This window comes from Vigna radiata, unplaced genomic scaffold, assembly GCF_000741045.1.
Source record: "Vigna radiata var. radiata cultivar VC1973A unplaced genomic scaffold, Vradiata_ver6 scaffold_228, whole genome shotgun sequence".
NCBI classification, from domain to species: Eukaryota; Viridiplantae; Streptophyta; class Magnoliopsida; order Fabales; family Fabaceae; genus Vigna; species Vigna radiata.
Window position 1 is genome coordinate 337,402 of NW_014543255.1, and position 12,337 is coordinate 349,738.

Here is a 12,337-nt window from a genome sequence, read left to right on the forward strand (position 1 = left end):
GCACCTTGTGGTTTTGGTCAAAATCGTTCACACATAATCCATATCCAATCCTTATAGACAAGAATTTGACTCAAGGTGGTTAAGCAACTTCCCAAATACTCCTGTCAACAGACTCCAAAAACATTTGCACTCTTACTTTCCAAATAACATAATTTTTCCCAATAAACATAAGAGGTCTATCAATTGGAGCACCCTCTGCATACATTTGGTTATGTTCGGCCATTTTCGAAATACTTGAAAAGCTATCAAAGCAAGCTCTGATACTGATTGTGAAGATTGGTATCGCGCAGCGGAACGTTTTAAAGAGCGTGTATCGGTTAAAAACCAAGATGAGAGGGGTGAATTAATTCTTTTAAAAATTATGATTTTCTTTTAGGACTTTTATTGAATAGTTTAAGTGCTAAAGTTGTAGAGGCAAAGAAAATCAACACAGAAGATTTTATTCTAATTTGAATCAAAAGATTCTACGTCCAGTAGTTAATCACTATAAACAATGATTAAACTTTTTACTAAAATATCATTTCAAATTAAAAACAAATTAATACAAAGATTAAAAGATGGAGAACTCCTTCCTTCGACACACGATGGAAGAACCTGCTCAATCAACTTGAAGAGAATCACTTCGACTTTAGACACACTAAACGCACAATTCTCCTATTCACAAGACTTGATTTGAGCACTCTAAGATTTTAGAACTTCCTTAGAGCTTTTGTGTATTCTCAAATGGCTTAGTTCACCTCTTAGAGGTTTAGGACAGTGTATATATAGCTCAAGGGTCAAAAACTAAAGACATGGTCCCAACTGTCAGTGAAAATCAATTATCATAAGTGATAATAGATTATTTGTGACCGTTATGGGGTTTTCTAGAAAATGGTAATTTATTATATTGAGTGATAATCGATTATTTGCGCGCCCTAGACAATATTAAACCAAACAATGATAATTGATTATTTGCGCAAGCTGTAACGCCCCGGCAACTTACAGGGACTGCTGACTGCCCCCACAAATCAACATGAGGCTTTCTGGTGTGCTTTGTCCTCACTCACACACTTTTCGAGAAAACTTCCCAGAAGGTCACCCATCCCATAATTACTCTAGGCTAAGCACGCTTAACCATGAAGTTCTTATGAGTTAGGCTACTGAAAAGCAAATGCATTTGTTCATATGAGTAGCCAAATCAATTCCTTTAAGGTATCCTTCAAATGTATAGTCCCATACCTATACAGTCTATAGATCCCTCTCATTCCGGTGTATGTTCGATTCGTCCATGCACCCCTTCCACTGGAAGCCTGCCAGGAGCCGCTCCTTGTCTGTGCCCCCTGCACCATGCCTCTTGCACCGGCGATCACTCCCCGCCCTCGTCAGTGCCCGGGTGTCACACAAGCAACTCTTTTCTAAATTGGCTTGTGATAACCGATTATCTGCGCAATGAATCACTAAATAGGAAAACTTCTAAGTACTTTTACAAATACAAAATTAATCCTATACAATTGTTTCTATGAAATGCTCTTAACATTGATACAAACAAGGGTCTTCAATTCTTCAACATAAACATCATCAAAACTTCAGCGGTAGCTTTAAGACACCAATGCTCCTCATTGGTAACAAAACCAAGAGTTGAAACAAGAGATGAGAGAACTCATGGGAAAAGGAAGAGGATTTATTTGAAGTGAAAAAGAGTTCTTTTGCACAGAGAAAGAGTTTAAGGAGAAAGTTGAAAAACTCTTGAGGGATAAGGAGAGAAGAGAGATTGAAAGAAGAAAAAAAAAGGAACAAACACAACTAGAAAAAAAAGCAAGAGAGACATAAAAGAGAGCTTGAGAAAAGGAAGCCAAGAGAGTTCGCGAGGAGCAAAGAAAAAGAAAATATAGAGAGGAGAGCCATGAAGAGAAAAGAGAAAGGAACGAGAGAATAAAGAGAGAAAAAAAGAGACTGAGAGAAGAGAGGTAAGAATCCTATTAAAGGAGCAAGTGTTACTGAGGGCACCTTCCACTCCCTAATTATAATAGAATCAGAAATTCTAAAGAGAGTTTTTCTTTCTTTGAAGTTTTATCAATTTATTGATAATCCTCATTTCTTAGTTCCAACCTTTAATTTTGAAAAATTTTAAACTCTTTTTCCCATCCTTATTGATTTGAACTCCTTAATAGATTTATAAAATCACACTTTGACTTAATATTGCCTAATAGGTTAGAATTAACTCAAAATCGACAAACACATTCTTAAGAAAGAGGCCTTATTACATTTCAAGAAAATTCTTTCCAAAATAAAAGAAGGCTTTCTTCTATTCTTTCATTTAAGTATACATTTTTTTGCGGTACAAAAACTTATTCAATTTTTGTTTGATGGATACTACAAATGAATCTTTGATTTAGGAGGAGATAAAAATTTAGAAGATGTTATCCTTAATAAACCTTTCAGATCTTAAGACAAGTCATTTTTAAGAGTGAAGGAATGAAAAAAACTCATCCATAGAACTACAATATGGACTAGAGGCAAAACTCAATCTTATTTCTTTATTTTATAAGATTGTAAATAGGTTTATTTTGGACCGTTGACATTGTATTTTGGCCCTATTATTAGAATATGTGAGTAAGGAAATACAAATCATTTGAATTTTGGTAACTAGTTTCTAAAAAACATGTGAATGGAAGCCATGAAAAAGTTTGTTCTCGATTTTAAGTACCGAATAAGCATGCAAGTCACATGTTATAATGACAAGTTAGCGTAAGAAAAAATCTACTCCAAAATTCTATTTTGGAGCATCAAATGGTGCATTAATAAATTTCACTTCTATACACCATTTTGTACAAGTGGATGAGACACTTTTATATGACAAATACAAAAGAACCTTATTGGTGGTAGTTGCATAAGATGTGAGAAATAACACATTCCTTATCACATTTGTTGTGGTTGAAGGTGAGATGACCAAAACTTGATTTTTCTCCTTAAAAAATAACAAGGTATGTCACACCTCAAGATGAATTATGGCGTGTGCCTAATTTCATACCACCATTACTCCATCCATGTTTTTATATGAATCTTCTATGTGAATAAGACAAATAAGATATGAATTTAGAAATGAATAAGAAATACTAAATTTAATAAGAAAATCCATTAAATTATCTTGAATCTTTTATTCTTTTATTAAATTTAATATATTTATTTTATATATAATAAAAAAATATTTAATAGTATAATATTTGATAAAAATAATTGAATTAGGGTAATTTTATTATATATATATATATATATATATATATATATATATATATATGGGGTTTGTTAACGCCCGAGTTTTAGTAGACAAAAATGTCCTCATATATTATGGATTCTAAGTTTTAAAGTCAAGGGTATTTGAATAATTTTCATTCTCAAAACTAAAAAAAACAAGAAACCCCCAAACCCTTACTCACCCCTCTCATTCCTCTGAACCCTTTCTCTTTCATCTCTCTCACTCCAACATTTTCTCTGTCATCCCATGGTAGATCCAATTGAAAAAAAAAAAATCAGAAATACCCTTGACTTTAAAACTTAGAATCCATAATATATGGGAGTATTTTTGTTTACTAAAACCTGATACACATTGCTAAAATGTACCAACCGAAAAAACAGACGTACGCGTGTTAGCAAACCTCATATATATATATATATATATATATATATATATATATATATATATATATATATATATATATATATAATAAAATTACACTAATTTAATTATTTTTATCAAATATTATACTATTAAATATTTTTTTATTATATATAAAATAAATATATAAATATGTATTTAAAGTGATTCCGTATATTAAGTTTTAACATTTAAAAAAATTCTACTAAAAAAACATTAAAGGTAAAATGAATGTAACAGAAAAATAGTTAAGGATTGAAGTTAGAAATTACTCGTATAAAAATGTTAAAACGACATGAGTTTGAAGTGTGACACGCACTACCAGTTTGAAAAGGTTGTAGCTCTTAAACCCTTCCATCCATAATCTTAGTGCTAACTGAACTAAACCTTAGCTACTAGCAGGGTGTCATGCCTGTCGGAAAAACTACGCACTGACTCTTTCCAATGGCGTGTCTTTCTTTTCCGCAGTTTCTCTCACTTCCTAGGTTCTCTCTCCACTGATACCCTCTGTTTGTTGACTCATACACGTTGTTCCCTTTATTTTGAATCTTCAATTTTCATATTTGTGTTATTATCAAAAAATGGGTTTCAAGGAAAACTTTGGAATTTAGCAAATTATTTGAAACAAATTGATTTGCTCATGATTTGGATAAAGATATAATTTTTCCCAATAAACGATAAACGCTTCTTCAATTTTGCTCTTTTTGTGTGTTGGGTTGTGGTGACTGAATCTGAGTTTGTAAATCTTGTCTTTGCAATGGTGCAGGTGCCACTTGACTTGGTCCTATTGTTGTACTTCTTTTAACACAGTGCAACTTGGGGAACTCAGGTCTGGGTGTAAATGGGGTCATGTGGCAATGGCTAGGAAAAAGGCTTCTCTAGACTCTGCCATCGAAGAACCCAGTGACAATGAATCTGTGGTTGAAAAGAAGACAACTAGGTCATCAAAAACTAAGAGCCCGGTCGGGAGGACAAGGAAGAAAGCAAAAGATGAGTCTCCTGAAGGGAATGATGGTTTATTAGATAGAGATGATGCCTCCACTGGAGAAAGTTCATCTGCCTCTATTGATGCTTCCAAGAAAACTCGAAGGATTCGGAAAAAGGGTAATCTCTTGATCTTTGTCTCAAATCTCAATGCTGGGATTTTATGCATTGTATAGTGGTTTGGTTGTAAGTGCTGACTAAGTCCTGCTATCGTTTACAGATGCATCTAGTTCTGCTGGCTTGGAAGAAAAGAAGGAAGTCAAGGAAGAGAAAAAGGTTAGAAGGCGAAGGAAAACTGAGGATGTGAACTTAATTGTAGAGGATAAAGTTATTGAGGCAGAAATCAATGACCAAGATGAGTCTTCATTTCTTGAAAATGTGGAGGATGAGAGTGACATTGATTTGGAACTTATAAAAGATGTTGGAGATGACATTAGCTTTACTTATGGATGGCCTCCTCTTGTTTGTTGTTTTGGGGCTGCGCAGCATGCTTTTGTGCCTTCTGGGAGGCCAGCAAATAGGCTTATAAATCATGAAATTCATGAAAGCATGAAGGATGCCTTATGGAGCCCTGAAAAATTTTTTAGGGCTCCAGGCTCCTCTGCTGGTAGTGTTGCTATTGCTCTTGCTACCTTGGGTGGCAAGGTGGCATTCATGGGAAAACTTGCAGATGATATTTATGGTGAAGCTATGCTGTACTATATGAATGCAAATAAAGTCCAGACCCGGTCAGTTCGAATTGATAATAAAAGGGCAACAGCTGTATCATTGATGAAGATTGGTAAAAGGAATCATCTTAAAATGAGTTGTGTGAAACCTTGTGCTGAAGATAGTTTGATGAAGACAGAGCTAAACATCGATGTGCTGAAAGAGGTATGAAACTTGAAAACTGATAAAGAAATATATCTAAAATAAGTAAATAGAATTCTATGTAGCCTGTAGACTCCAGCCTGATCATGGTTGATATGGTAATGCTATTGAGCTTGAATTATTACATGTTTTTTGTCTTTACCTGAATTCAGTGTTAGTAGCAAAAGATATGATATTCAATGGAAATATTCATGCCAGTAGAATGTTGATGTGGATGTGCAGTAGTGTTATGTTAACATTTTTTTTTTTTAAATATTGCATGTCAAGTAGATAGACCAAAATTGCACAACTAATTGTAGGAGGCTAAATTTGTGGAAAGAAATGGGGGAGACCCAGTTTGCAAAATTGATAGTAAGAAGAACAAAATTGCATTAGGGCAATTAAGCCTAAATTATTTTATCATTCTGTTTTGTTGGTATACCATATTAGTTACAGCCATGTGCACATTTTAATAAAGCATGTGTTTGCTTTTTCCTTCTACTTTATTGGTTTTAGCTGCTTTGGAAGTTAGATTGCTACCAAACTCTATTCAGTACTTTAAGAGTTTAAATGCATATCATGCAGGCAAAAGTGTTCTACTTCAATACACATTCTCTGCTTGATCGTAATATGAGGTCAACTACATTGCAAGCCATTAAGATTTCAAAGCATTTTGGAGGGGTTGTTTTCTACGATCTAAACCTTCCTATGCCACTATGGCACTCTAGGGAGGAAACTATTTTGTACATTCAGCAATTCTGGAATCTTGCAGACATTATTGAGGTCACTAAGCAAGAACTAGAGTTCTTATGTGGGATAACACCATTTGAAGAATTTGACACCAAAAACAATAATAGTTTGAAGTTTATCCATTATGAACCCGAAGTGGTTGCTCCACTTTGGCATGAAAATCTTAAGGTTTTATTTGTGACTAATGGAACATCCAAGATACATTATTACACAAAAGAACAAGATGGTGCTGTTCTTGGAATGGAGGATGCCCCAATTACCCCATTCACTTGTGACATGTCAGCAACTGGAGATGGCATCGTTGCAGGTACATTACAGTAAATTAACATTTCAATTGAACCCTTCATTTGTGTTTCCATAGGAACCTCTTTTCAATGTCTGACACTATCAAGAAAATAATAATTTGGTGGGAGATGATGGATTTTGAATCAATGCAGTGGAGTCCTGCAATTTTTTGTAAAATTTCATAGACTTTGGACAATCCTTCTGTCTTATCGCACTGAAAATCCAGTAATGAATTTGTTCTTGAGGAATTAATTTTGATTAAACTTATTCATTTAATCAATGTTGAGTTAACTAATTGCATATTGTATTCATTCAGCAAAGAGCAACAACATATTTAAAAGATAAAACTAAATTTCCTTTGACCTTGATTTTTGGAGGTAAAAACCACATTTGACTTTACTCAATGAATTCTGTAACAAAAACATATGTAATCTGGCCTTTTTAAAGATGAAACATTATCCAAGCATGCTTTTGGAAACATGTTTAGAACCCATTAGACCTTCTGGAAAGACTTGCATATGGCATAAGTAAAGATAGGAGCAGACATGCTGTGAAACTAAGTCTCACTTCTACTTTTTCTTATTGTTTTTGCAGCCCTATTGCGAAAGTTGTCAGTTCAACTTGATTTAATAACTGATAAAGGATACCTTGAACATTCCATCAAGTATGCAATCAATTGTGGGGTTATAGATCAATGGATACAAGGCCGAGTTAGGGGCTTTCCTCCTCGTGAAGATATGGACGACGTAATTCCTGATTCAAATGGAATTAAGTCAATTTCAGAAAGAGAATACAGGACAGTAGGAGGACCTTCTGATGAGTAATATCAGTTTTGTAGCCTATGTTTCTCATAGGGACCTTTCACCCTTTGTATAGAAAACTGAGAATTATTTGTTTCTTTCTGTGTTTTCTACTTTTAAAATCACATTACCTAATGTTGTTGTATTTCCCATTCTCTTTTTGCTGTATCAATGGCATTATGATCAAAGCTTAAAATTCCATTTAGCTTTTCTTTGGCAAAGTTATGTATTTTGCTCGTCTTTCTGACTTTTGATATCTTGTGTTCAATTAATTTCTATGAATGAAAGAATCATAAAGGATTATAATAATAATATTGCAACCTCTGAAACTGTGATAATGCTTACAAAGGAATCTCTAATTGGAAATTATTTGGCAGACATTCACATATTCATGCATTCATAGATTGGAACTGTCGGATGAAAATAAGATGGTTTTGGCCTCGAAATGTATTTCATCCAACGAATCTGACTAGCTAATGCTATGAGTGTGGTAGAGTTGAGTCCCGCAAGGAATTGGGTTTATGCACATTTCACGAATTTATTATTAACATTTCATGAAAATGAAAAAAGAGTGTATTTTTTATTTTAATTCAACTTTATAACATACATATTTTATCCTTAGAGTCTTCGTTTGTTATCCAAGACTGTTTCACATGTTATTTCAGTTGACTTTTAACGTATTTTTTTCAGAAGTTGAAAAACTTATGGCCCTATTACTTCAAGTTAATAAGATTCTTTTTGAGTAACTTGTAATGTTTTCTTGAAACTCTAGTTTCAAACATTTTTTTTATATTTATTAGTATTTTGTCCTTAAAATATTTATTAGTTTTTCTTTTTTACTTATTTTATAGAAAAGAATTCACTTGAGAAATCATCGTTACAAAGCTTTGAAATTCCAACAAGCCGGTAAAGCTATTGTTATAAATATGAAAATGATAGAAATTAAGTTTACTGTTGTTGTAATTTATTTTAACTATTATATCATTTATACTATTTATTTTATTATTTCATAATTATACTTCAATATATTAATTGAAGTTATTGGCACATTATACCAATTGTTAATAATTCGTATCTTCAATAAGAAAAATACAAGATTTTTATATCAATTGTTCCTTTATGGTGTAATAGGCATATTAAAGATTACAGTCAAATAAAGCTCTTCAAGTCTCTTGATTATGAAGTGGTCCAAACTTAGTTTATTTTGACTATATTTACATATTTTAACTAAATCTTGGCAATTTGATGTGATGATTATTATTTATCATTTTATTAGTATTTAATACACTATTATTATATGTTTTAGGAAAGTATTATTCCAATAGGAATATAGACTCATGACCTATGTTGATCCTATAAATATAACTAAGGAATACACACTTCATAAACACTCATACTCATCCTATTCATAAAGATCGTCACTCTCTTACTAACTTTAGTATCAAAGAGTCTTTTGGAGGTGAATCTCTCCCCTCTCAATAGTAGGGGATTTGATTTCGATCATTAAGAGCACTCCCACCTCTACTAGGATCTTGCCACATATTCGCAAATTTGCACTCAAGATCCTAATAAGATCATTTAGCACCCACCACGGGGCCAATAATGGAGCATTATGTCCTTTAAGCCCTTTATTGGGGATGACTGGTCATTTCCCTTAGACCTCGACTAGGGGGTTTATGTTTCTACCACACCCTATAGTCCAAAATCACTTAGCAGTTGAGGCCTAAGGCAGTTTAAATACTTCTTCCGCCTTTCACGGTGCCTTTTAAGGACAAAATGGTGATAGATTTTCATACTCCAAAGTGGAAAATACCTTAAATGCATGGTGTTGACCTTACCAATGTCACTCAACGGAATTGGGATCGAAACATTAGAGCCCATCATGGGGCCGATAATGGAACATTCGATCCATTAAGCCTTCCACCGGGGATGACCAGTCATTCCACTTAGACCACGACTGGGGACTTATGTTCCTACCACACCTAATAGTTCCACATTGCTTAGGAGTTGAGGTCAAGCCCATTTTAAATAGTCCTTCCTCCTTCCACACACCAATGCAACTTTTAAGAACAAAATCGTGATGGAAAATGCCCCAAAGTGGATAATACCTAATATATATGATGATTGACCCTAAGGATGTCACTCGACTGACTTGGGATCAGAACAATGGTGCTCGGGGCCAATGATAGAACATTCGGTCCCTTAAGCCTTTCATTAGGGATGACTAGTCATTTTCCTTACACCTTGACTGGGGGGCTTATGTTCCTACCACACCTAATAGTCTCATATTGCTTAGGAGTTGAGACCTAAGACAATTTAAATACTTCTTCCACCCTCTAAGGCGCCTTTAAAGGACAAAAATGTGATAGAGTTCCACACTCCAAAACAGACAATACGTTGGAGGTATGGTGATTGATCCTAACAGTGCCACTCAACGAACTTAGGATCGAAACATCAATTTATTCCAAATTTTATTATTACATCCAATTCTTCTTTAGGAAAATCTTACAGGGATTCACTGTAATAAAAATAAATTATGATTGAGTACAAAACATGACTTTTACTTACTCGTTCTTAATCTATCTTTGATATTTTAAACTACATGTATTGTTTGTTGTCACTTTTGATTACAAAGGAAAACAACCACCTAAGAAAAAAAATTTTGGTTGTACAATTCTTTTCAAATTGAATAAGAAACCACCAATTTTGAAATGCATTGAGTTAAAGTCAAAACCTTAAACTTTTCAACGCCAATGGGTGGGCGAACGTGAGCACCCCACTGAAGTTTAGGTTATGGGAAACAGAATTAGGGAAAGAGAACGGGGAAAATAATTCCTTCAACCCAACAAGGTAACAAATGTGGCAGACCGATGAAGGAGCAACCCCCTTCAATGACGACATCGTCACGATAGGGTAGGCAACATCATGACGACAGACTCACCAAAGGGTTCTGTCTTGGCGATGGTAGGTTCCTTTTTTTTCTTCTCTCGATGAAGGAGGGAAGTGAAGGTGCAGAAACGCATATGCAAAGGAGGGAAATGCAAGGTAATGAAAAGGAGAGAAGTGAAAGTGGTCAAAGGCTTTTACAATTTTTTTAATAACTAATAGATAACGATTTTTTAAAAAAATTTTTGTCTATTGGTCTATTTCAAATTATGAATTAAAAAATAATATTAATTATCTATAGGTAATGTTTTTTTTGGAAAAACGTTGAGTATTAGTATCCCAATAGACAACGCTTATTTAAATAAGCGATGTCTATTTTTCCATGTATTCATAGATAGCGTTTTTTTTAAGAAAGAGCTATCTATTTGGTATTGTCTATCCACAACTTTGTAGTAGTGTAAATATGTATGTCCAATACAAGTACACTCAAGGTCAATTTTATAGATGAGACCAACATCAAATATACCCTCAAGGTGTTTGAAAATATGCTTCATCAACTTTCAATATTACTTTCCCAAATTAACCATGTACCTACTCACTAGACTGCTGATTGTTTGGGTAAGATCAAGTTTAGTGCACACAATTGCATACACTAGACAATAATTTATTCCTTGTTAACTTTTTGTAAAGGAGTACTGGTTACACATAAATAATTGAAAAATGTTAAGGATTAGCAAATGACTAGTCATCATCAAGAAAAAAATAGTGAAAGACCTTTTGAATATACTCTTTTTAACCTAAAAAAGCTTTTTTTTAACAACAATCACGTGTAATTCCATGCCTAAAATTTGACCAATAATCTTGAGCTTCCAGATGTTGTGTTTTTCAAACTAGTAAACTCTTCTCGAATTGTTTGGACTCACTCTCAATCATTTAATGCTTCACAAACAATCTTTGACTTTAATTAAGAGACAAACTGTTAAGTCTATAAATATCCTCATTTTTCTATGTTAATGCTCTTCTTTTAGGATAATTTAGTTTTTAATTTTCTAGAATTAAGATAGTTTAGAGTAATTAGGATAAAAATAGGTTTTTTGTAGAAATAGTGTTAATTTTTTCCTTTTTAGTTAAATAAATAGTATTTTTTAATAAATAAGTGTTTTGTTCTTTTCTTTAAATGTAAAAAAATTGTTTTTTAGAATTATAGGATTTTATTTTGCTGTTAAATTCTTTCTTTTTGTAGATTGGATTGTGATGGACTGATGCAATATTATTGGGTTGCTGTTTTTGGATTTGGACCGTTGCAGGGGTGCACACCATAGAGACTTGGCTGGCAATGGCTGACGATTTTGGGCTGAATTAAAAGCCCAGTGCTGATTAAAATGGGTGCAGTGTGTGAAAGAAATTGGCTGAAGCCCTTGGGACTTAATGAAACGCTGCGTTTCAACAGCGTTGAAGGCAAAGCTGGGAGATGGGTCTTTTAGTTCGTGCTTCAAATGGGCAAAAGGAGATTAGGCTCTGATTTGGGGTTTTCCCAATTCTCTCAACCCTCGTTAGGGTTCGTGACCAGAGAAGACGAAGCAGAGTGGATCGGATGGCTGAGAAGAAAGAAGCAGTTCGTGATCTGAGTTGGTTGGAAGCACGTGATGAGCTTCAAAGGCCCAACGGAAGCAGGCCCAGAAGCTAATCGGACCATAATCTTGATCGTAGAGCTGGATCGATTGAAGCTTGAACGGTTGAAGAGCAAGGTCAGAGTTAGTTAGAGGCACTCAAGAATATTCCAAACTTGTAACTGATTCTTCTCCCCTTTCCCCCTCTTTTCATCTTTTCTGTTTCTGTTTTCTCCTATATAAAGAAGCCTTGTAATATAGAAACGCACAAGTGGTGGGTGACAGACACCGCTCTATACCTTGCTTTAGACTCTCAGTTCCTATTCTCTCGCTTTAGTTTTAGGTTTATAGCTTTCGTAGAGAGTAAAACTTTGCTTTGCTGGTGTCTTTGATCTCTCCATTGGGTGACAGACGATGGAATCTTGGACTCTGGTATTCTGTATTCTTCATTTCAGATTTTAATTCGAAGTTTATGTTTTCGTTTGATCCAGTTTACATTGCCTTTCAATTTCATTTACATTCCCTGCACTTGCATTTAC

General features: G+C 34.1%; 1 protein-coding gene across 1 annotated transcript; it reads left to right on the forward strand.

Annotated features, from left to right (window-relative positions):
- Positions 1–3,949: 3,949 nt before the first annotated feature.
- LOC106753396 (fructokinase-like 2, chloroplastic) lies at positions 3,950–7,507 on the forward strand. The gene is made up of 5 exons (XM_014635197.2): positions 3,950–4,119; positions 4,401–4,738; positions 4,839–5,491; positions 6,053–6,524; positions 7,097–7,507. The coding sequence occupies exons 1-5, from the start codon at positions 4,079–4,081 to the stop codon at positions 7,324–7,326; spliced, it is 1,734 nt and encodes a 577-aa protein (XP_014490683.1). The 5' UTR covers positions 3,950–4,078; the 3' UTR covers positions 7,327–7,507.
- The last annotated feature ends 4,830 nt before the right edge of the window (positions 7,508–12,337 follow it).